The sequence below is a fragment of the Neoarius graeffei genome, chromosome 3, assembly GCF_027579695.1.
Source record: "Neoarius graeffei isolate fNeoGra1 chromosome 3, fNeoGra1.pri, whole genome shotgun sequence".
In the NCBI taxonomy this organism is placed as follows: Eukaryota; Metazoa; Chordata; class Actinopteri; order Siluriformes; family Ariidae; genus Neoarius; species Neoarius graeffei.
In genome coordinates this window covers 20,618,560-20,644,902 of record NC_083571.1, presented here as the reverse complement: position 1 = coordinate 20,644,902, position 26,343 = coordinate 20,618,560, and the positions used below count along the sequence as shown (strand labels likewise).

The following is a 26,343-nucleotide window of genomic DNA, read 5'->3' as shown; positions in this document are numbered from 1 at the left end:
GGCAATGGGTCCACCTGGTGGGCCTATGTGCGCAGGCTCGATGGGGATGAGGAGGTCTGGGTAGTCCGACCCAATGAGGAGCAGCGGACGGGCCTGAGTAAAGGAGTGAAGAGGCAGCCCTCTGAGGTGGCGGTAGGTCTTTTGGAGAGCCTCAACTGGGTGTGAATGAGGGGACAGTCCCAGTTCGGGTGATGTGAAAGCCCGCTGTATTTTGTACCGCTGCTGCGGTTGACTGAGTGATGACACAGAGAAGGACACTAACCTCCCCGGCACCGTTCTGATGTCATGACGGATGGTGCGGAGGGCCAGATTCTCACTCTGTCCTTTGAGGCCAAGCTGCTGCGCTGCTTGGTGGAGGAGCATGGTGCGCTCTGACCCGTCATCGAGGATGGCGTAGGTCTCCATCTTCTTGCCCCCGTGATGAAGGAGCACCTTCACCATCTTCAGCAGCACACAACTACCTCTCCGTGCTGGGTCGAGGTAGTAGGTGGATGGCTGGCTGGTTGAAGACAGTGTCGCAGTCTCCAGCCTGCTTTGTGCATTCACCTCATGCAGTACCTCGAGGTGCAGGCGATTGCACTTCGGGCACCGTGCCTTGAGGTAGCACTGAGCTGCTTGATGGTCGCGTCCACACCTCCAGCACTTCTTCCCGGTCTTGATCCACTGGAGCCTTGGTTCCAGTGACATACTCTTGAACGCAGTGCACTGGTTGAAGTAGTTCTCCGTGCTGTTGCAGAAGGGGCAGTACTTCTTTGGAGGCTCCACCTTGGTGGGTGTGCGTGGAGCTGACTTTGATGGCTGCTGAGCTGACTTGGCTGGGGGGTCTACCAGCAGGACCGTGGTGGAGCGTGTGGCTGCCGGCTGCTTGCCTCTGGTGCTCCGCTGCCGCTCTGCCTGGCTCGCTGTTGCCTTTGGCGGGTCGTTGGTCTCGTCCAGCTGCACACCAACCTTGTGCTGTAACCATGCGGTGAAGTCCAAGAGTGTGGGGACAGGCACACGGTCTGGGTCGATGTACCGCCTGAAGGCAGTACGCAGCTCGTGAGGCAGCTTGGGCAGCAACCGAGACACATGCGAACCACACCGTAGCTCAAGCTGTTCCTGGGTCCCCATCTTATCCAGCATCCCCACCAAGGACTGCACCTTCAGGGCGAAGTTCCTGAAGCCTCTCTGGTCACCGCTCCTGACAGGGGGCTCAGCCAAGACCTGGTTGATCTGCCTGAGTGCCAGTTTGCGGGGCTGCCCAAAGAGCTTCGTGAGGGCTGCCATCGTATCACTGTAGGGATAGCTGCTGTGGCAGTAAGCATCCGCTACCAGGACAGCATCCTCTAGCTTCAGGTGGTCCAGCAGGATCTGATATTTGAAGCGCTCTGTCGCGTCGGGTGGTAGGACGTTGTCGAGCGCCAGCTGCATCCTGTTGAACTGCCGTGGGTCGTCCTCTGTGAACGCTGGGATTCTCATCTTGGGCCCGCGGTAGGTCAGCTCCTGAGGGGGAAGAGATGTCAGTCGCTGTGGGACAGGTGACAGCCTGTGATGATCTGGTGCCACTGCCCTCTGACCGGCCGACACCGGTGATGACGTCCGCTGTCTCTGAGCAGACGAAGGGCGCCATGGGCTGAATGGCGCTGAGTACTGTGGGGTGGCAGGAAAGGGTGAGGATGACGTGAATGAGTGACCCCGTGGCAGATTCATGCTCCTCAGGTGCTCTGTCAGCTCTGCCATCAGTGGTGTTGGCAGATGGGGAGCTCCTCCGTGTGGCGGTGTGGACGTCGCTGCCTCAGCTCCTGCGATGTGTGGCCGAGGTAGAGGTGACGACTGCTCTGCCACCAGGGCGCGGCGATGTCCACTGGTTGAGTCAGCAGGGCTGTATGTTCTGTCCTGCTGCAGTGGTGATGATAAGACTGCTGGGGGGGTTCCGGGCGTGACGGCTGGAACCTGGATGTCCCTCGCTGGAGTGCGTGGAGGTGATGCATAGTGCTGTTGCAACAGGTACTGCACATCCCGCTGCAGCTGCCGATTGTCCTCCTGCATCTGCCGATTATCCCGCTGCAGTTGCTGATTGTCCTCCCGTATCTGCTGAAGGGCGAGGAGGATAGCTGCTGACGTGTCCAGGGGAGTCTGCCCAGCAGGGGGAGTGTGTGATGGCTCCCGGGGCCTGCTGTCTCCCACGTGGGAAGAATCATCCTGGGTGTGTGCGCTGTCCTGTGGCAGCCGTCGCTGAGCCTGGGTCACCACGTAGTCATCCAGGTGCCTGGGGTGGTGGGGCTCACGGCGAGGACGGGCACTGCCATCATGAGTGGACATCCTGACTGTGTAGAACGCTGTATCCGGCTCGAAGGACCATATAAAAATGGTTGTCCGGTGATGGACAGGGTAAAGGACTGTATAAGAGGGACACTGGCTCAGGTATACAGCAAGCTACCCAGGCTGTCCGGTTAGAACAGGAATTAATGGATGTCCACTCATGAGAAACAGTGTAAACCGTGGTTTTAATTCAAGGACGCACGGAATGCTCACACGGCACAAATGATGGACGTTGGATCCTGACACGTCCGCGATAGAAAGATAGAAAGCAAGAAAGAAATGAAACAGAGAGAGAAAGAGAGAAACGGATCCAAATATTCACTGATGAGAAGCAGGTGTTGCATGGCGTCCCCGTCTGATGTGTGCTGTGTTTTCTTCGATGTTTGTGCGCATCTTATATAGTCCACGCAGCACAGTGTGATGGACAGTGGCGCCAGGGTGTCTGAAGTTGGCGTGTGATGGACAGTGGCGCCAGGGTGTCTGAAGTTGGCGTGTGATGGACAGTGGCGCCAGGGTGTCTGAAGTTGGCGTGTGATGGACAGTGGCGCCAGGGTGTCTGAAGTTGGCGTGTTGTAAGATGCCCTGTCCACGCGCACAGCGTGTGCACAAACAACGGGTGATTGGTCAGTCCACGTGCACAGCGCGTGCACAACAACAGGGAGGAGGTCGGTTGCCCTGACAACTAACAAGTTGGGAGCCACTATGTCTGACAAGGGTGCCTGTTTACTACTTTTAAAGGTCAAAATAATTAAGACCTGGCACCGCAATTCTGAACATGTATCATTTAAAGAGAAAAATTAGGTGATTTTAAATTTCATGACAACACATCTCAAAAAAGTTGGGACAAGGCCATGTTTACCACTGTGAGACATCCCCTTTTCTCTTTACAACAGTCTGTAAACGTCTGGGGACTGAGGAGACAAGTTGCTCAAGTTTAGGGATAGGAATGTTAACCCATTCTTGTCTAATGTAGGATTCTAGTTGCTCAACTGTCTTAGGTCTTTTTTTGTTGTATCTTCCGTTTTATGAGGCGCCAAATGTTTTCTATGGGTGAAAGATCTGGACTGCAGGCTGGCCAGTTCAGTACCCAGACCCTTCTTCTACGCAGCCATGATGCTGTAATTGATGCAGTATGTGGTTTGGCATTGTCATGTTGGAAAATGCAAGGTCTTCCCTGAAAGAGACGTCATCTGGATGGGAGCATATGTTGCTCTAGAACCTGGATATACCTTTCAGCATTGATGGTGTCTTTCCCGATGTGTAAGCTGTCCATGCCACACGCACTAATGCAACCCCATACCATCAGAGATGCAGGCTTCTGAACTGAGCGCTGATAACAACTTGGGTCGTCCTTCTCCTCTTTAGTCCGAATGACACGGCATCCCTGATTTCCATAAAAAACTTCAAATTTTGATTCATCTGACCACAGAACAGTTTTCCACTTTGCCACAGTCCATTTTAAATGAGCCTTGGCCCAGAGAAGACGTCTGTGCTTCTGGATCATGTTTAGATACGGCTTGTTCTTTGAACCATAGAGTTTTAGCTGGCAACGGCGGATGGCATGGTGAATTGTGTTCACAGATAATGTTCTCTGGAAATATTCCTGAGCCCATTTTGTGATTTCCAATACAGAAGCATGCCTGTATGTGATGCAGTGCTGTCTAAGGGCCCGAAGATCACAGGCACCCAGTATGGTTTTCCGGCCTTGACCCTTACACACAGAGATTCTTCCAGATTCTCTGAATCTTTTGATGATATTATGCACTGTAGATGATGATATGTTCAAACTCTTTGCAATTTTACACTGTCGAACTCCTTTCTGATATTGCTCCACTATTTGTCGGCGCAGAATTAGGGGGATTGGTGATCCTCTTCCCATCTTTACTTCTGAGAGCCGCTGCCACTCCAAGATGCTCTTTTTATACCCAGTCATGTTAATGACCTATTGCCAAATGACCTAATGAGTTGCAATTTGGTCCTCCAGCTGTTCCTTTTTTGTACGTTTAACTTTTCCAGCCTCTTATTGCCCCTGTCCCAACTTTTTTGAGATGTTTTGCTGTCATGAAATTTCAAAATGTCTCACTTTCGACATTTGATATGTTGTCTATGTTCTATTGTGAATACAATATCAGTTTTTGAGATTTGTAAATTATTGCATTCTGTTTTTATTTACAATTTGTACTTTGTCCCAACTTTTTTGGAATTGGGGTTGTATTTCAGAAACTACCAATCTCTTGGTAATTTCCCACAAAACATTCTGTAGAGGTTACACAGAATTGTGTAAAAACAAAAAAACACCCAATGAGTGGAGGGTCTACAGGCTGAAACACCTTGTTGATGAGAAAGATCAGAGGAGAATGACCAGACTGGGTTGAGTTGAGAGGAAGTTTATAATAACTCAAATATTTTTTCCAACCATGGTGAGCAGAAAAACATCTCAGAACACACAACACATCAAGCCTAGATTTGGATATACTACAACAGCAGAGGACCACATCAGGTTCCACTCTTGTCAGACAAGAACAAGAATGTATGGCTATCTTAGGCACCAACTCACTGAAACTGGTCTGGATATAGACCAGTTAATGGTTAAAAAAAAAGTCTTCAACTGCCCAATTTTTGAGAACCTGTGCCCATGATAGCCTCATATTCCTCCTTTTGGCTGACAGGAGTAGAACCCAATGTGGTCTTCTGCTGTTGTAGCCAATCCACCTCGAAGTTTGATGTTTTGTGCTTGCTAAGATGCTTTTCTGCTCACCACAGTTGTAAAGAGTGATTATTTGAGTTACTATATTATTTCTGGCTGCATGAACCAATCTGACCTCTTGTATTAACAATTAATTTCCACCCACAGAACTGACATTCACTTAGTTTTTTTTTTCACAATTCTGTTTAAACTCTAGAGAGGTTTGTATGTGAAAAGCCCAGGAGATCAGCAGTTTATGAAATACTCAAACCAGCCCATCTGGCACCAACAACCACGCCATGGTTAATGTCACAGAGAACATGATATTTCATATTTCATTATGATATTTGATGTGAACATCACCTAAAGCACTTCACTTGTGTCTGCATGAGTTTTTGCAATGTGCTGTCGCCACTTGATTGGCTGATTAGATAACTGCATGAATGTGCAGGTATACAGGTGTTCTTAATAAAGTGGATTGCAAAATTAGTTTTAAATTATGTCCTGCAGTGGTGAATACCACAAATTAACATAGTGTTTAATATGTTAAATACTAGGCCTTTATCTTTTTTTTTTGTCTCGTAGGGAGAGAGGGGAATGCCAGGGATTCCAGGAGAGCCAGGAGAGAAAGGAGAACCTGGTGTGGGAGTTCATGGTCCACCTGTAAGAGAATAATATATTATGTCAATTTTGTCTCAATTGGACTTTAATTGGTTATCTATTGCAAGTCATCTTACTACAACCCCAAATAGAAAAAGTTGGGACAGTATGGAAAATGTAAATTAAAAAGAAAGCAGTCATTTTGAAATTTACTTTGATTTGTATTTCATTGAAGACAGCAGGAATCCAAGGTATTTCATGTTTTTGTTTTTCTGGTCAACTTCATTTCATTTATCTTCATCATCTTTTATCTTCACAACTTCATTACAGTTGTGGTCAGAAGTTTACATACAGTGACATGAATGCCATCTTGGATATGAATGTCATGGCAATATTTGGGTTTTCAGTAATTTCTTTGAACTGTTTTTTTTTTTCTGTGGCAGAATGTACAGCATACATCTTTAATTTAAAAAACTATAATCTGGTGCACAAGTTTTAATTTTCTTTGGATTTTATGAAATCAACACAGGGTCAAAATTATACATATAGGGTCAAAAATATACATACAGCACATTTAATATTTGGGTAAAATGTCAAGTTTATTTGTATAGCGATTTTAACAATAAACATTGTCACAAAGCAGCTTTACAGAATTTGAACGATTTAAAATATGAGCTAATTTTATCCCTAATCTATCCCCAATGAGCACACCTGTGGCGACGGTGGGAAGGAAAAACTCCCTCAGATGACATGAGGAAGAAACCTTGAGAGGAACCAGACTCAAAAGGGAACCCATCCCCATCCGGGCAACAGCAGACAACATGACTATAACATTTAACAGCCCTAACAAATGTCTCTTTGCAAGATTCACCTTGCAAGATTTTTGTTTACCATGAACAAACTTCTGGCAGAATTCTGGTTGGATATTTCATGAATCTTCATGGTAGAATTGGTAGAATTAATTTTTTTTTCTTGACATTGACAATTTATAAGCACGGTCCACATATGTTCAATAGGGTTGAAGTCAGGACTTGTTTTAAGCTTTATCTTCCGCAACCAGTTCTGATGCATGTTTGAGTTCATTGTCCTGTTGTAACTCCCAAGTTGTGTTCAAATTTCTGATGGTTTATGCTGAAGAATTCTGAGGTATTCCTCCTCCTTCATTATTCCATCCACTTTGTGCAATGAACCAGTTCCACTGGCAGCAAAACATCCCCAGAGCATGATGATCCTACCACCACCACCAAATGGTACAGTGTCCCGGTGGTTATTGTGGCCAAACAACTCAATCTTTGTCTCATCTGACCATACAGCTATCCTCCAGAAGGCTTTTTTCTTTCTCTGTGTGGTCAGTTTCAAACTTTAGTTAAGCTTGAAGGTGTCAATTTTGGAGCAGGGGGTTATTTCTTGGATAGCAGCCACTTAGTCCATGGTGATCTGAACTGTCAACAGTGATCCATCAGCTTCCAGTTCATGGCAGGGGTGTGCCATGGTGGTTCCCAGGTTGTTCTTGACCATCCAAACCAATTTCCTTTCAGCTGAGGGTGACAGTTTGGGTTTTCTTGAAGCAAAGTGGCTTGGCAAAGTGACTACACCTCACAATAACTTGGATACAATTGTTTGAACTGATCTTGGAATTTGCAGTTGTTTAGAAATGGCTCCAAGAGACATTCTGGAGTTGTGTACATCTGCAATCCTCTTTCTCAGATCTGCACTGAGCTCCTTGGACTTTCCCATTTTACTGTGTTGGTCAATCCAATGAGTGCTGTAAACAAACCCTTTTTATGAAGGCACAGAGAAGCTACCAGCTGTAGTCAATCATGATCACTAACAGGAAGTTAAGAGGCAAGATAAGAGACATTTTGGAAGTTCCAGCACCTCTGAATTAATACTCTAAATGAGCGTATGTACATTTTTGACCCTGTATGTATAATTTTGACCATGTGTTGATTTCAGAAAACCCAAAGAAAATTAAAGCTTGTGCACCAAATTTTAGTGTTTTTGTTTGTTTGTTTTTCTAAATCAAAGATGTATGCTGTATGTACTGCCACAGAAAAAGAACAGTTCAAAGAAATTACTACTAAGTCTAAAGTCCTTCCTGCACCATATGGTGCATTAGGTGGTGCCAATCTCTGTTTCTATAACCCTTAGCCTCTTGCCTATTACATAGCTAGGGTTACAGTGGGGGGCTGGTCCTCTGGTAATCACGAGAGGTTGACTCTCCACTCACATCTGTATTGCAGCATGCCTTGCCAGACAGCAGTAAGTACCATTTTTATGATTGTCTTTGGTATGACCCAACTGCGAGTAGAACTTGCAATCTCCTGATTGAGAGGCAGACACACTAACCACTTGGCCAACTTGTGGTTAAAGAAATTACTGAAAGCCCAAATATTGCCATGACATTCATATCCAAGATGACATTCATGTCACTGTATGTAAACTTCTGACCACAACTGTACATCCATTCCTGCATTTCAGGCCCATAACACAATCCAAAAAAAGTTGGGATGAGGGCAATTTGGTGGTAGTAAAGAGGTAGTAATAATAATAATTATTTTTATGCAGTTTAAAACAGGCAATTTCAACAGCTGATTGTAATCATGATTGTAATCAGTATCCAGGAAAGGCCTAATCTTTGAGGAGCAAAGATCAGTTAAATATATCCAGTTTATCAAGAAATGTGTGAGAAAATTATTGAAATATTTCTGAAAATTTTGAAAATTGCAATATTTCTCTTTTGGGTTTTGATCTGTTTGTACTGAAGGAGGTTGAATTGACAAAGTATGATCTAGGAATGTAGACCTCTGCCACCTAAGAGATTCTGCCTTATGGATATCCAGGAGATTCTGCCTCACAGATCAATCCGGGAGCAAACACTCACTGACCCAGACACAGCTGCTCAGAGATGTTTCTCAGTTTATTGTAGGACAAACATGAGTATATATTCACATTCAAGAGTGTGGTGTAGCTGTGTGATTGGATGATGATGATGATGATAATAATGATTTCATTCGCAATGCTGTTATCTGTGTAAAACGTAAATGGGTGATGAAGCATTACATCACTGGTGTAGACGACACTACTATATGAAAGAAGAGTATGTACCATTACATCACCAATCAGGATCATAGTCTTATGAAGAGAAGAAAGATATTACTGGTCAACATAATCTTCATTAAGCATAGAGCAGAACATGTGAGTGAAACTAAAGCTCAAGGATGTTACTTAACCAAAACAAGTAGCAATCAGGACTGCCTATGTTTCAAGCATGCCAGACAAATATTTTTATCAATGCCCTCTTAGATCCTGAAAGGATCTGATGCATGCTTGCTCACTTTCCTCTGTCTGAATTTCGAGATCCTGCAATGGTACTGCTATATAATTAGAATTCCCAAGTCGTGCCATTATACTGGTTATGAGTAACTGCAAACATTGAGTAATGCACATGATACACACACAGCAGTAGCAGGAAACAAAGCATGGGCACACCCACAGTAAGTAATCAATGCCCTATCCATCCCTGATGATGTATAGCCATGTAAACCAAGAGTTATCAGCTTGGGGAGGATTAGTTATGGCATGATTCACATCTTTTGAGATTTGAAATATTCTGAAAGTTATCAGGAATATAGTAGAAACAGCAGGAGGTATTGAGAACCTTACATATGCCTCCTTTCCCTGGCAGCAGGATATCTAAGGCTAGGAGATTCTGAATGACCACTTCCAGTTTGTCATTAACTAAATCCAATGTTTGACTGGCACTGTTGGACAGTTTTAATATTTGCCAGGCCAGACCATTAATTTTATTTCAAGCAGCTTTGAAATAAATGGAGGATGCAGCAATGTTGGACAGTTGTAATATTCACCAGGCCAGACCATTAATTTTATTTCAAGTAGCTGTGGTACCCAAGAACAACAACCATCCCACCATTTGCACCGGGAGTAGTCCACAGATCAGCAAGGGTGTATCCCTTGTACTTTAATCTTGCATGCCATTTGACTCTTACATGCCATTTGACTCTATACATAGAGGGGATAGTAAAAGATTGTCATAGTGTATGGATATACCTGATAAAGTTTTTGCACTGAGAACAACCTAATTTGTGCTTACCCCTAGAACAGATGCATGTTTCACCCTGATTCAAAGGTACTGCTGTAGACCCATTAGTTTTATAGTTCTTAGCAAAAGAATTACAGGAAGAGCAGTTACCTATTTCACTACTATTTGGTCTTTGTCCTGGGAGAAGGGAATGCTTCGTACGCAGTTGCAGTCCTAATTCCAGGAGATACGCTATCATTATGGGAACATTACAGGAGTCATAAATAGTGTTTTCCCTGTTGCAAGTGTCATTATCTAATGGGAGTACTGCCCAGGCCTGGTGAAGGGCATGGCAAATCCAGCAGGATCTATCAATCCCGCTCAACAAATTGCGGGCTATTGAGACAGAGAGCGCAGACTACATTACCAGCACACTGAAACAGCTCTTGGTCTTCTCCGTCAGGGTAAATTAGGCTAGTACTGCTTTAAAGAATTATGAGTGTGATCAGGCTTAGTAACCAGAGTTTCAACATCAGGGAAGCACCTTTTGTAAGCTGAGGTATTGCACCGAAGGATGACAAAACTGCAGTTTGAACCATGAGGCTTTAAATCCACACCTAGCCAGGTGCAAGAGAAGAGCTCAAGAGCCTTGTTCACACTTGGACTCATCCTCAGGTGATAGAATGTCATCCACATATTAGAGCAATGTTTAGCCGTCTGGGAGGGTCAGAGAGTTCAGTGAGTCTCAAACAACAACAGAGAAAACCACTGGGGAGTCGATGAACTTGTAAGGCAGGCGGGTAACATGTATATTGTTGCTGCTTAAAAGTAAAAGCAAATATACATTGCTTTTACTCAACACTCACAGGAACACTAAAAATTGCACTGCAAAGATCAGTGACAGTAAAGTGGGTATGTTGACTAGAAATAGATAATAAAATGGAAGCTACATCTGGTGTAGGAGGGCTGACAGGGATAGCCAATTGATTACTGTGTCTCAATGTGTCTATGTCAGGTCAGGTGTTGATTCACCTGCTACCGGTAACCATGTAACCTGGTACAACTTGCCACGTGGGTCGGACCGTCAGCAACTAAACCGGCAACCCCTCTAGGCTCTAGCCTAGATGTGGAGGGTGAAACTGGGCATCCTGATACTATGAAATAAAATATCTATCTTAAGGTCTGTGGTGAACCACTCCCAGTTAGGTGACCTGTAGCATCACCGCAGGATGGAGATAAACACCCTATCTACCAGCCAGCTGCTGCTGTGTGGCACCAATGCCAGCAAGTCTTGGCTTGTCCTTGCCCACTGGACCACATTTTTGCCATGCTAAGAGAGCAAATCTAGTCAATTGCAAAAGCTAGTGTCACTGAAACCTTGCATGCAGTTCTATGGTATCAAATGGCAAAAACAAACTCTCATACCAGCTTGAACGTCGCCCAGGTTAACAAGGTTCCTGTTGGCTCACTTCCGCTCCGGTGGCCAGTGAAATGTAAGATAGGATGCAGGATGAATCTGAATGTTGGTGAATGGAATGTTAGAATGCTACTAGATAGAACTGATTCAAGAATACCTGAATATCAGACAGTTCTTGTAGCTAAAGAACTTGACAGATACAACATTGATATAGCTGCGCTAAGAGAGACTTGACTGCCTTCATATGACAGCATGGTGGACCATGGCTATACATTCTTCTGGAGTGGTAGGGGAATGTATGAGAGAAGAGAAGCTGGAGTTGGCTTTGCAATAAGGAACTCCATTGCTCAGCTATTGGAACAAGATCCAACACCCATAAATGATAGGATAATCACCATGCAACTCCCACTGCTGAGGAACGTCCACACCACCATAGTCAGTATCTATGCTCCAACCATGACCAACCCTGAAGAGATCAAAGAGGATTTCTATAACAGTTTGGGAGGGGTATTGTGAAGAGTCCCTAATGATGATAAACTTATAATAGCTGGAGACTTCAATGCCAGGGTTAGAAAGGAGGTGGACAATTGGCCTGGTGTGATCGGCCCACATGGAGTTGGGAAGTGCAATTTAAATGGTGAACAATTTCTGTCTCTCTGTTCAGAGCACAGCCTGGTCATCATGAACACAATCTTCAAGCACAAAGAACATCACAAGACCACATGGATGCATCCTCGGTCTAAACATTGGCACCTTTAGATTACATAATAACAAGACAGAGAGACCAAAATGACATCTTGAACACAAGAACCATGTGAGGTGCAGATTATTCAACAGTCCACCACATGATTAGATCCACTATTGCCTTCTCCATATGGAAACAACACTCCAAAACTGGAACTAAATTACCTTGCAAGATTGACATTATGAAACTGTGAGATAGAGATACCCAGCAGAAGTTAAAGGAGGAATTGGACAAAGCTTGAGAAGGATTGGAACACCAGGAGATAGAAGTGGTAGAAGAAAACCTTGAAAGCAGCTACTTATGACACTGTCCAGAGTTTCCTAGGTAGACCTAAATGGAAACACCAGGACTGGTTCAAGGATAGTGCCTACAAGGTGAAGACACTATTAGAAGAAAGGAATAATGCAAGGGTGAAACAGCTTCAGTCAAACACAAGCTCAAACAGTGCAAAGCTGGTTGATGCTTGATGAAAACTACAAAAATACACCAGATAAATGAAATCACATTACAGCAGGCAGCAGATAAAAATATGAAAGCCTTCTACAATGGCTTAAGAGAAGTTTATGGTCCACAGAAGAGGGGTACAATACTGCTTTTGATGGAGTGACAATCCTTCAGGAGAAAGCTGAGATTATTGATAGATTTGCTCATTATTTTGACCAGCTACTCAACATACCAGGACAGGCTGTTTGCTCTGCCTTGAACTCCACTGTGCAGAAGTCGATCATCACAGCCCTTGATAAAAAAACCTGACCTCAAGGAACTGCTGGATGCCATTAATGCAATGAAGGAAGGTAAAGCCCCTGGAAGGTGTGGTATACCCATGGAAATTTGGAAATATGGCGGTGTGAAACTTGCTTCAAACCTGTATAAACTGGTCCTGCAGATCTGGGAAAATGAGGAAGTGCCGCAAGATTGGAAAGATGCTCAAAATCATACCACTCTTTAAGAAAGGAAGTAGAAAGGACTGCGGTAACTATCGAGGCATCTCTCTTCTTTCAATAGCTAGAAAGATCCTGGCTCATATACTTCTCAACAGAATAAATGAACATATAGCTCCCAATTTTTTGCCTGAGACTCAACGCAGTTTCTGCAGTGGCAGAGGCACCATGAATATGATCTTAATGTATGCCATATTTATTGACTTCACCAAGGCATTTGACACAGTGTCTCGGGAGGGCCTATGGAAAGTACTCAAAGTATAGATGTCCCACCAAAGTTATCAACTTGGTGAAGGCACTACATGACAGAATGCAAGCTCATGTGGCTCAAGGAAATAGCATCTCAAAGGAATTTGCAGTCACCAGTGGAGTCAAGCAAAGTTGCATGCTCACCCCAACACTGTTCTCTCTCTACCTAGCAGCAATGTTAGAAGTAGCCTTTGAGGGTGTTGGGGAAGGTATCTACATCCAAACTTGTCATGATGCTGATCTGTTTAATGTAGCCCATTTTAGAGCAAAAACACACACAACCCAGGTCCTCTTGCGAGAATCGTTGTTTGCAGATGATAGTGCTGTGGTGGCACATGGTGCTGATGCCATTCAGAGAATAGCGGATAGTTGCGCCAAATCTGCCTCCCAATTCAGCCTTAAAATCAACATCAAGAAAACTCAGTGCTTGTACCAACCAGTAAAATATCTCAACCCAGCTCCTGAGCCAACAACCATAACTATCAAACAGGAGCCCCTGGTGCAGTGTACAGACTTCAAATACTTAGAAGAAGAAGAAACCTTTGTCACATGCACACTTCAAGCACAGTGAAATTCATCTTCTGAATTTAACCCATCTGAAGCAGTGAACACACGCACACACACCCAGAGCAGTGGGCAGCCACACACAGCACCCAGGGAGCAGTCAGGGGTCAGGTACCTTGCTCAAGGGCACCTCACATCAACCTAACTGCATGTCTTTGGACTCTGGGGGAAAACGGAGCACCCGGAGGAAACACGGGGATACAGGGAGGACATGCAAACTCCACACAGAAAGGCCCTCGCCAGCCTCTGGGTTCGAACCCAGAACCTTCTTGCTGTGAGGCAACCGTGCTAACCACTACACCACCGTGCCGCTTAGGTAGCACTATTTCCAGCAATGCCAGACTAGACAGCAAACTCAGGTACAGAATGGGAAATGCAAGTACTGCATTTGGTAAACTACAGGACAGGCTATGGAAAAACCGGCATGTGTTTATCAAAGTCAAGTGCAAGGTCTATCAAGCTGTTTGTGCTTTCTTCCCTCCTGTATGGCGCTGAAACATGGGACACATATTGCACCCAAGTGAAAAAGGTCCATGCTTATATGATGAGGCATTTGAGAGCCATCATGAACATATCCTGGAAGGAAAATATTATGAACATGGAAATTCTCTGCCGTGCAGGACTACCATCAGTGGCTGATATTCTCATCCAGAAAAACCTTGGCTGGCTGGGATATGGGTACAGGATGGATAAGAACAAACTACCAAGGCAGCTTTTATACTCTCAGCTCTGTTTAGGAAAGCATAACCAAGGGAGACCCAGATTAAGGTTCAAAGACATTGCTAAAAGAAATATGAAATGGAGAGACATTGATCTCAACCAATGGCGGGAGACAGCCTACGGCAGACCTACTTGGAGGAAACTTATCAAACTTCTGCCAAATGCCTATAACAGTCTTAGTCATATCAACTGACTGTAGATGATGACTGTGTCTCAAGTCCTGAATGAATCTCCAGGCTCCATTTGATTTCTTTACATTATTAACTGGAATATTATATGGAGAAGAAAAAGGGTACAATATATTGGGGTTAGTGTCACCCTGTAGGCAGCTCTGTGCAAACTCCCAAGCAGTGGGATACTGGGGGGGACACCTGTGTGTCTGAGTTTGATGTCTGTGGAGCGAGATTAGGCAGAGTACAATGTTCAAAGTGAGTGTTACCTTTTGCCAAATGCCTATAACAGTCTTAGTCGTATCAACTGACTGTAGATGATGACTGTGTCTCAAGTCCTGAATGAATCTCCAGGATCCATTTGATTTCTTTACATTATTAACTGGAATATTATATGGAGAAGAAAAATGGACCAAAACACCTTGTGATAATAGTGATGAAATCACAGGTTCAAGGCCTGATTTCGATCAAGGCATCAAACGCATGGTCACAAATTGGGGAAAAGTCTTAGAGCATCTAACAGGAACCCCATTTATTCCCACAGAGTTAATAATGGTCTCTAATATTGGCCCATTGTAAGATTTCCCACTAAAACATGGCCTAGTGGCACACATGTCCACCATAAAGGGATAGGTGTTGCCATCTACACAAAGATGGGCAATGTGCTGGAATCAGTAGCAAGAATCAGGGACAATATTGGGGTTAGTGTCACCCTGTAGGCAGCCCTGTATAAACTCCCAAGCAATGGAATATTGGGGGGGCGGGCACCTGTGTGTCTGAGTTTGATGTCTGTGGAGCGAGATTAGGCAGAGTACAATGTTCAAAGTGAGTGTTACCTTTTCTCATGTTGTGCCTTTTTCCGGCATTCATTCCCAGTGACCAGTTCTGCCACAATTGTGGCATTGGCCAGGCTTAAGGTCGAACTTCCAGTCATCTGGGAACAGTGTCCACATTATGGCTTTGGCTGATGATTTATGCTCACCTGTTGGAGATTTGGGCTTAATCACAGGATCAAAGGCACCTGCAGACTCCCAGTCTTACTTCCTCAATGCTCATGTCATTTCAGGCACCTGCAGTAGAAATTCTCAAAACACAAGCATTTTCAGGAAGCTGATTATTCAAAAAGGTTATGAAAAGCAGAGTGAAATGTCTACTGATCAGAGGGCAGCCCTGCATGCTTGTTCCATGCAGTTTTAAAGTGTGTAAAAAAAGACAGTGCAGGATTCATTCTGGTTTTGTTTAATACCTGTTACTTGAGAGAGAACATAAGCAAATTGAAATTCATTCTGCTTAACTGTTTGAACATACTCATAATGTGTTTTGCATCAGACCATGCAAAATAGTACTCCCAGTCATCCTCTGACCACTGTGTAGGTTCAAGATGCAGGTCATAGTAATTACTTAAAGCTCTCAGCTCCTTCTGTAACAGCATCAGTGACATCCAGCTCCAAAATGCATGTTAGAATACAGTGATAATCAGGACCAGTGAGTTGAGCATAAAAAGTGTGAGAGCACAATGAATCACAAAAGGCATGTACGTCCTAAGGGCTGGGAACTGCTTGGATAATAGCATTAATGTCAGATCGTTGGGGAGGTGAAATGTGGTAATCCTCACCAATAACCACAAAAGGAAAAGCTGGATTAGGTCATGTATCATGTAGCTGTACTGGTTTGCAGCATTTCTGGTGAGCATTAAGTTTATTTCGAGAGTAATACATCACAGCTCTCCTGGAGTAGACAGGTACAATATTTGCATTCTTTTCAATGGGGAGAGTCGGCTCAGAGGCGGGGTTAATAGAGACTGCAGAGAAAACGCTCACTGCTTCCACGTGTATTAGTCTGCAGGGGCACGACAGACCGAGCACTGTTCATAGATTCATAACATGGCAGAGCTGGAGCTTTCCACATGCAGATGATACAGGGACAGACTGACACACCACCAAGTTGGGTTTGGTCAATTTCACATCATTTTTCTTAAAATTAATTTTATCAGTCTTTTTTTCAGTGAATATGAGCACTGTCCCAATTATGTTTCTGATTACGCCAAGCATTCAATCTATGCTTCATATCATCAAAATCCCAGCTTGGATCTCCCAGCTTATCATATACCATTAAATCAGAGCTTAACAAATGGTTCTCATCAAAAGTACTGTCTCTAGGATATTCCATTGTGGTTGAGCCTCTATCCGTTCAGCCAAATTATCAGTGAAATGTTGCACAAAGTAGCCAAAGCCCTTATCACACATGAACTGATTTGGAGTCTTATCTTCAGTCTTAGATTGACTACTTCCACCCATTTTGACACACGCAAATCACACACAAGGAGAATTTCTGAGGCAGAGTAAGGTAAAATTTCAACAAATTACAGTCTTGGGAAATAATTTTCAGGTTAGCGTGACCTCTCAGCCTGTCTCTGAGGACACCATTGCAACCACATCCACACAATACAGGGTTAGTCAAAATTATGTTAACACTAATTATTACACACATTTCCAGGTTGATGGATAGGTCGCAGTGGACCACTGCCATGGCCTCCACACTTCCCTGATTTGACACGCTGTGATTTCTGGTTATGGGGTATGGTGAAGGAGTGCTTGTATAGCAGGAAAGTTTGTGATATCAATGACCTCAAGGACAGAATAAGGACTGTGGTATCATCTATTCCCCACAAAATGTGTGTTTAGGTTTTAAAGGGTACTATTTTTTGTGTGTTGAACATGATGGCGAACAGGTTGAGATGTCTTGTAAATCATCTCGCACATATGATGTATGTTTTGTGAATAAATGGTTTCTACCATTTAAGTGTTAACATAATTTTGACTAACCCTGTATATGGTAGCTTTAGAATATATGTGGTTGAGTAAGACCCAACAACCTTCTTATTCCCTAGAAAGACTTGGACAAATCAGACAGATCAAATCAGACAGATCAAATTACAGTCTGTTCCAATCGGCCCTAGGAAACACCAAAGGACTATTTATACAATGTATATGTGTGACTGGGGAAATCAAAATCTACTTCATCCAATTGGCACTGCAACTGGGATAACCAAAAATTACTTTATCCAGTCAGCCCTAGGAAACACCATAGGACTATTTATAGAATCAATGTATGTGTGCAGCTGGGACAACTGAAACTACTTCATCCAGTCTGCCCTAGGAAACACCATACTATTTATATGATCAATGTATGTGTGTGATTGGGATAACCAAAACTACTTTATCTAGTCGGTCCGAGGAAACACCATAGGATGCTTTATACAGTGCACGCAAGTGTGCGATTGGGCTGACCAGATTTCAGATCTCCAGTTGGAAGAAGAGAACCCAATGTATTAAAAAAAAAAAAAAATTCTCTGGTCTTCCATGTGGGGAACCCAGATATGATCCCCCAGAAAACTGTTAGCTTTTGATCTGTCTGTACTGAAGGAGATTGAATTGACAAAGTATGATCTACAATGGTGCTTGAAAGTTTGTGAACTCTTTAGAATTTTCTGTATTTCTGCATAAATATGATCTAAAACATCATCAGATTTTCACACAAGTCCTAAAAGTAGATAAAGAGAACCCAGTTAAACAAATGAGACAAAAATATTATACTTGATCATTTATTTATTGAGGAATATGATCCAATATTACATATCTGTGAGTGGCAAAAGTATGTGAACCTTTGCTTTCAGGATCTGATGTGACCCCCTTGTGCAACAATAACTGCAACTAAACATTTCCAGTAACTGTTGATCAGTCCTGCACACCGGCTTGGAGGAATTTTAGCCCATTCCTCCATACAGAACAGCTTCAACTCTGGGATGTTGGTGGGTTCCTCACATGAACTGCTCGCTTCAGGTCCTTCCACAACATTTCAATTGGATTAAGGTCAGGACATTGACTTGGCCATTCCAAAACATTAACTTTATTCTTCTTTAACCATTCTTTGGTAGAACAACTTGTGTGCTTAGGGTGGTTGTCTTGCTGCATGACCCACCTTCTCTCGAGATTCAGTTCATGGACAGATGTATTGAAACATTTTTCTTTAGAATTTGCTGGTATAATTCAGAATTCATTGTTCCATCAATGATGGCAAGCCATCCTGGCCCAGATGCAGCAAAACAGGCCAGAACCATGATACTACCACTACCATGTTTCAGAGATGGGATAAGGTTCACTGCTGGAATGCAGTGTTTTCCTTTCTCCAAACATAACACTCATCATTTAAACCAAAAAGTTCTATTTTGGTCTCTTCTGTCCACAAAACATTTTTTTTCCAATAGACTTCTGGCTTGTCCCTGTGATCTTTAGCAAAGTGCAGACAAGCAGCAATGTTCTTTTTGGAGAGCAGTGGCTCTCTCCTTGCAACCTGCCATGCACACCATTGTTGTTCAGTGTTCTCCTGATGGTGGACTCATGAACATTAACATTAGCCAATGTGAGAGAGGCCTTCAGTTGCTTAGAAGTTGCCCTGTTGTCCTTTGTGACCTTACCGACTATTACATGCCTTGCTCTTGGGGTGATCTTTGTTGGTTGACCACTCCTGGGCAGAGGTGGAAAAACCCGGGTGCAGAAAGTAAAAACCCTGCCACAACCCTGCCACCCTGCTGTTGTATTGCTCCAGCCAATTCAGTGAACCAGCTGATCCTAATTACCACATCCCCTAAGCCAGGTTGATGAGCTAATTGGTGAAATCACCTGTGTTGAGAGCACAGGCAGAAGGAAAACCTAAGCAGGACTTTTGTCAATCCCGTTTTTCCATCTCTGCTCCTGGGGAGGGTAACAATGGTCTTGAATTTCCTCCATTTGTACACAATCTGTCTGACTATGGATTGTTGGAGTCCAAACTCTTTAGAGATGGTTTTGTAACCTTTTCCAGCCCGATGAGGATCAACAAAGCTTTTTCTGAGGTCCTCAGAATTCTCCTTTTTTCGTGCCATGATACCCTTCCACAAACGTGTTGTGAATATCAGACTTTGCTAGATCCCTGCTCTTTAAATAAAACAGGGTGCCCACTCACACCTGATTGTCATCCCATTGATTGAAAACACCTGACTCTAATTTCACCTTCAAATTAACTGCTGGGCGGCACGGTGGTGTAGTGGTTAGCGCTGTCGCCTCACAGCAAGAAGGTCCTGGGTTCGAGCCCCGGGGCCGGCGAGGGCCTTTCTGTGTGGAGTTTGCATGTTCTCCCCGTGTCCGCGTGGGTTTCCTCCGGGTGCTCCGGTTTCCCCCACAGTCCAAAGACATGCAGGTTAGGTTAACTGGTGACTCTAAATTGACCGTAGGTGTGAATAGTTGTCTGTGTCTATGTGTCAGCCCTGTGATGACCTGGCGACTTGTCCAGGGTGTACCCCGCCTTTCGCCCGTAGTCAGCTGGGATAGGCTCCAGCTTGCCTGCGACCCAGTAGAAGGATAAAGCGGCTAGAGATAATGAGATGAGATGAGAAATTAACTGCTAATCCTGGAGGTTCACATGCAGTACTTTTGCCACTCACAGATATGTAATATTGGATCATTTTCCTCAATAAATAAATGACCAAGTATAATATTTTTGTCTCATTTGTTTAACTGGGTTCTCTTTATCTATTTTTAGGGCTTTTGTGAAAATCTGATGATGCTTTAGGTCATATTTATGTAGACATATAGAAAATTCTAAAGGGTTCACAAACTTTCAAGCACCACTGTAGGAATGTAGACTTCTGCCACCTGAGAGATTCTGCTGCATGGATATCTGGGAGATTTTTGCCTCATGGATCAATCTGGCAGCAAACAGTCACTGACACAGACACAGCTGTTCAAATATGTTTCTCAGTTTATTGTAGGACAAACACGAGTATATGTTCACATTCAAGAGTGTGTTGTAGCTATGTGATTGGATGATGATTTACTTGAAGAATTAAGTTATCTATGTATAACGTAAATGGGTGATGAAGCCTTACATCACTGGTTAGGGTACACTACTGTATGAAAGAAGAGAGACAGTATATACCATTGCATCACCCATCAGGATCATCGTCTTATGAAAAGAAGAAAATCATTATTGGTCAACATAACTTTCATTAAGCAGAGAGCAGAATGTCCATTTTTAGTGAAGCTAAATCTCAAGGATATAACTTGACCAAAACAAGTTTTGGTCAGGACCGCCTGTACCAGTTTCAAGAACAAATAGAAATCAGACCATCCTGTACCAGTTTCAAGCATGCCAGACAAATTTTATTTTATTTTAATCATGATCAAAGATGTATACAAAGGGATTTAGATATTTCACCCCGATGGTGCAAAATATCATTAAAAGTTTCAAGGAATCTGGAGGAATTTTGGTGCATAAAAGGCAAGAGCGCAAGCTTCAGCTGATCAACTGTGATCTCTGATTCCTCAGATGGCACTGCATCAAAAACTGTCATTCATGTATCTAACAACATGGGCTTGGGACTGCTTTGGCAGACCTTCTTCAATCACTATAATACAGAGTTACATCCACAAATGCCAGTTAAAACTTTACTGTGCAAAATGAAAGCATTATGTTAACTGTGCCCAGACTTGACTTCTGTGTTCAGAGGCATATGGAACAGACCATCACACAGTGTAAAGTTGTATGTATGAATCAATATTCCAGGTCTTTTTTGGAAGAAATGGATGTTGTGTGCTCTGGACCAAAGACAAAAAGGACCATCCAGACTGTTGCCAGCAACAAATCCAAAAGCCACAGTCTGTTATGGTATGGGGTTGTCAGTGCCCTTGGCAAAGGTAACACACTTCTGTGATGGCAGCATTAATTCAGAAAAGTGCATTGAGATTTTGGAGTAACATATATTGCCTTCAAGTTGACATGTTTCCCTGGAAAATTATTTTAACAAGACTGAATGCAAACCCACATTCTGCACACATTACAAAGGCATGGCTGTGACAGAAGATGGTGCCTGTCCCCTCTGTCCATGATAGATAATGTGTGGTGAATTTTGAAAAGAAAAATATGACAAGGACAACCCTGTGCTGTTGCACACTTTAAGATCTGTTTGCAGGAAGTATGTTGACAAAATAACACCTGAAATGCTTAATCACTTGGTGTCTTCAGTCCCTAAACATATTTTAAGTGTTGTGAGAAGGAATGGCCACATTACAAAGCGGTAAATGTTTTCTTGTCCCCATGTTTTTTTTAAATGTGTCACAAGAATCAAAATTCAAATGTGTTTATTTAAAAAAATAAAATAAAATCCATGAGGGAAGATGTTAACTAATTTGCTGTTGTATTGTTTTGAGTGGAATACAGTTCAAAGATTATTTACAAATTATTGTTTTCAGTTTTAATTTTAATGCCAACATACCATCCCAACTTTATCTGATTTGGGTTATAGCTCTTTGGTTCAAGGGCTTTGAGACTTAGAATTATTTTAGATATCTGAAGCCTTTGGAGTCACAGGAAGATTAACTGCAAAGTAGAAAGTTTAGGGGTACAAACTACTGTCTTGTAAATATGTGGCCAAATGATGTTTCCTGTTATATCTAAAGGGCATGATGGGGCCAAAGGGGGAGCCAGGAGTAGAGGTATATTTTTATGATTATTTATTCTATGTTTTATCTTACTGAGTGCAGTATTAGATTAAGTACAAAAAAGTGTATTAAGATGATGCCTCTTCATCTCAGGGTCCTCGTGGTTTACAAGGTCCCCCTGGAGCCCCAGGAAGCCAGGTATCACTTGTCTAGATTTGACCTTTCTTTTCACTGTCTTTCCTCGTCTCACTTTCTCGTACTGAACCGGAAGATAAAATCACAGGTGTTGATCTATCTATCTATCTATCTATCTATCTATCTATCTATCTATCTATCTATCTATCTATCTATCTATCTATCCACACTTTTTTATATATATCAAACCGATCAGAAAAATAAGAGTATCATATGCTATGTTGGCCCCCAAGTTAGTTGACAACCATCAACTAATGCCACTTGCACTAAGTTTAATGTATTGTTTAGTATTATTTTAGTGTGTAGTGTATTATATAATACACTACACACTAAAATAATACTAAACAATACATTAAACTTAGTGCAAGACAAGATGACAATATACAATTACCAAACACTTTATTAGGAACACCTGTACCTAATGTGAAAATGATCTCACTGATCCCTGCCTGTGGCATGATTGTTGGTGCCAGAAAGGCTGGTTTGAGTATTTCTATAACAACTGCTGATTTTCTGGGATGTTCACACACAGCAGTCTCTAAAATTTAGTCAGAATGGTGTAATAAAGAAAAAACATCCAGCGAGTGGCAGTTCTGCAGACAGAAATGCCTTACTGATGAGAGATGTCAACAGAGAATGGCCAGAGTGGTTTGAGCTAACAGAAAGGCTCAGGTGCCTGCAAGTGCACAAAACATTGAACCTTGAGAAGGAGGGGCGACAACAGCAGAAGACCACACTGAGTTCCATTTCTGCCAGCAAAGAACAGAATGCTGAGGCTACAGTGGGCACAGGCTCAACAAAACTGGACAGTTGAAGATGGGAAAACATAGCCTGGTCTGATGAATCTCCATTTCTGCTGAGGCACACAGATGGTAGGATCAGAATTTGGCATGAATCCATGAACCCAACCTGCCTTGTTTCAACAGTCTAGGCTGATGGAGGTGGTGTAATGGTGAGGGAAATGTATTCTTGGCACAGTTTGGGCCTGTTAATACAAATCAATCATTATTTGAATGCCACAGCCTATTTGAGTATTGTTGCTGATCATGTGCATCCCTTCACGATGACTATTTACCCACCTTCTTATAGGCTACTTCCAGCATGATAATGCATGGTGTCACAAAAGAAAAGTAAAGTAATCTCAAAATGGTCTCATAAACATGACAACGAGTGCAATTTTCTTCCTAGTGTTCTCAGCTTTCCCAGTCACTGATCTGAATCCAGTTGAACACCTTTGGGATGTGGTACAATGGGAGCTTCACAGCATGAAAGTGCACCTGAAAAATCAACAGGAATGGCATGATTCACCATGTCAATATGGACCAGAATTTCAGAGGAATGTTTCCAAAATCTCGTGGAATCCATGCCATAAAGAATTGAGGCTGTTTTGAGAGCAAAGGGAGTCCCAACCCTGTTTTAATATAGTGTTCCTAATGAAATGCTCACTGAGTGCATTTCTGCATGAATATACAGTGGATATAAACTGTCTGCATCCTCTTTTACAATAGAATTTTTTGATGAGTTGTAAAATATCAGGATTACTTAATTGATGACAGGCCAATTACAATTAACATTAAAGGTGGAAAAATATCTTACCTGATCTACTTTTTATTTTTTTACATCCCCCCCCCAAAAAAAAAAAAACACTGCAAAGGTATGTAGATTTTTATTTTATTTATTTTTAATATGATGAAGCCACAGGATGCTAAATCAAGATCATAAAATTGTAACGCGTGTGGGAGGTTATGTTACTTTTTTGAGTTTTCAAATTAATGAAATAATGCCAATATGTTAATTAATTTTGCTATCCTATAAGGAAACATGGCCACAAGTTGAAGGATAATACTCATGTACTATGCTACAGCTTTCAGTGTTATTCACTTGAAGTGTCATGAGCAATTTTATGCATAACAATTTGATCTATAAGATAAACAATACTGTCTCCTTCAAGTATCAAATAAAAATACCTTAAAAATTACAAGCAAATTATGCTTACACTAGTCCAAAAATATGGCCACTTGTATAATATCATAATATATCACTATTAATTCAGCAGACAAAAAAGGATAGAATGGTAATTCTATACAATTGTTCTGCCAAAGACCATACTTAATAAGTTGTGGACAAACACTTAGTCTTAATGTGACCAAAATAATGGTTCATTAAAGGGAGATGCATTTGTTAAACAAGTAAACTGGTTAGTACTAAGGTTGGGTACTGATTCCCCCCTCCATTGCTAAAACAGTACTTATAAAACAGTGCCTGTGCTGGTGCCAGCAACTATTTTTAAAGCACAAAACAAAGGTTGATGGCATTGAAAGAATGGCTTTTATTTTTTATTTCTCAGGCAAATTTGAACTTCAAATTGAACAACATATATTTAAGCATTTAACCATTTTTGTTGTGGCTACTGCCTCATATAGAGGCGGTAGCCACTATGTCATCATACTGTAAGAATGTAAGAGTGTAACAATCACGCACTGCGCATGCACATACACATGCTCCGATTAAAATGGCTGGTGAGTGAATACAATTTGGTTCACCATTCGAAATAAATGGATTAGACTAAGGAAATAGCTTTCAGACATGTTTATGCTTATTACCGAGGGAAAGTGTGTTCCTATTTTAAAATGTACACCAGGATGTCCCCCTTTCTTCGTCTTCTTCAGCCAGTGGTCCCATGTGTGATGTACATGTGATGCACTTCTGAGTTGTTATGGGAAGTTGTGGGAAAGAGTATTGAGACCACTGAGCTCTAGCGCCGGGCCTTTTCCAAGAAATAAGAGTTTCAGTCATGGTGACAGCATGTGTATGTCAGCCTCGGTTTGGAGGCTTGAGTTTCAAAAACTGTAAGAGGTAAGAGTAGAATAATTTAAAGTAAAGACACTTGGTATATTTTACTTTTGGGTCATTCCATGCCAAATCAACAAATCTGACAAATTTATGCTCAGCCATCTCAGATTTCAATGAAATTTGGAGGGCTCAGAGATACTATTAAAAGAAGTTAATCCCCCAAATTTGAGCTTCCTATCTCCAACGGTTTCAGAGATACAGGCATTTGAATTTTTCATTTTTTTTTGCATTTTGCTCAAAACATACATATTTCAAAGTGTAATATAATCTTTATTATGCAAGATAGAAACCTAAAATTTTGCACAGAGAGACTCAATGTCTTGTACTACAAGCTTCAACTTAGAATTTCAATGGTCATTGTATATTAGATGGTGATTTTAACAAGGAAATTAAAAAGACAAATTTGCATTTTTTTTGCATTTTTAATTCATTCTGGAAGCTTGCCTGTGGCAGTAATGCTTAAACTAAGAATGTTATTCAAATCTACACAGAAATATCTACCAATTTCAGTTTTACCAAGTCTCCACTATTCCTAGTTTGTCTGTAATAAGGTTTTAGTTTATGGCAGTCAGAACCTTTCTTTAGTCCAATTCCTATAGAACAGGGAGGAAGTTCAGCCATTTCTAGATGTCTAAGAACAAACTCATTTATACTGATCTCAAATTGAAAGCAACTACAATTAAATTCCCTAGTCAACTATTAAAAATATCCAATCCTTGCAAAGAAACACATTCAGTTAATAACACTGGTAAATTTTCTCAGTGCTCTGTATTACAATGTATTTAATATAATCCAAGCAATATAATGTTATCTGAACAAGTATGCAGTTTACAGACTCTAAAACTATAAGATATGAGCCACCTGTTCTGGTATCAAAAGTCACCTATTCTGCTGTGTTGATATTGATAAGGCTGGCTGTTGACTGGTACACAATAGCTGGTCATTGACTGCTAATGTTACACAGTCTTAGATTAAAATCAATTTACAAATAATTAATACTGAGCATTAATTGAAATTTTATTTAAAATTGAGGAAGAAACATGTCTCCTAACCTACTTGAGCCTTATTGAAGCATTTATTAACCCTCAAATATCAGTTATATGAAAATATATCAAGAATTCGAATTTGGTGAAAATGGATTTTTTAAACCCCTTTAGTTTAAAAATACTTGAGAGAGACAGAACAAAAATTTGGAAATATAAAATATGGGTCTTGGGGATTACTGAAAAAAATTTACAAGTTCCTAACTGCTATCCCACATTGGATTTCTTGCTACTGAAAATGGCATGTTTTAGAAATTGGCGAATTTCAAAACCCTATTACAGACAAACTAGGAATAGTGGAGACTTGGTAAAACTGAAATTGGTAGATATTTCTGTGTA

The 26,343-nt window shown here is 42.0% G+C and overlaps 1 protein-coding gene across 1 annotated transcript in view; it reads left to right on the top strand.

The window, feature by feature from the left end:
• LOC132882507 (collagen alpha-1(XIX) chain) overlaps window positions 1-26,343 on the top strand; it is a 740,050-nt gene that overhangs the window by 638,268 nt on the left and 75,439 nt on the right. Inside the window, exons 29-31 of the mRNA XM_060915622.1 lie at window positions 5,573-5,650; window positions 21,932-21,967; window positions 22,067-22,111. Coding sequence (XP_060771605.1) covers window positions 5,573-5,650; window positions 21,932-21,967; window positions 22,067-22,111 — 159 coding nt within the window. The remainder of the gene's footprint in view (window positions 1-5,572; window positions 5,651-21,931; window positions 21,968-22,066; window positions 22,112-26,343) is intronic.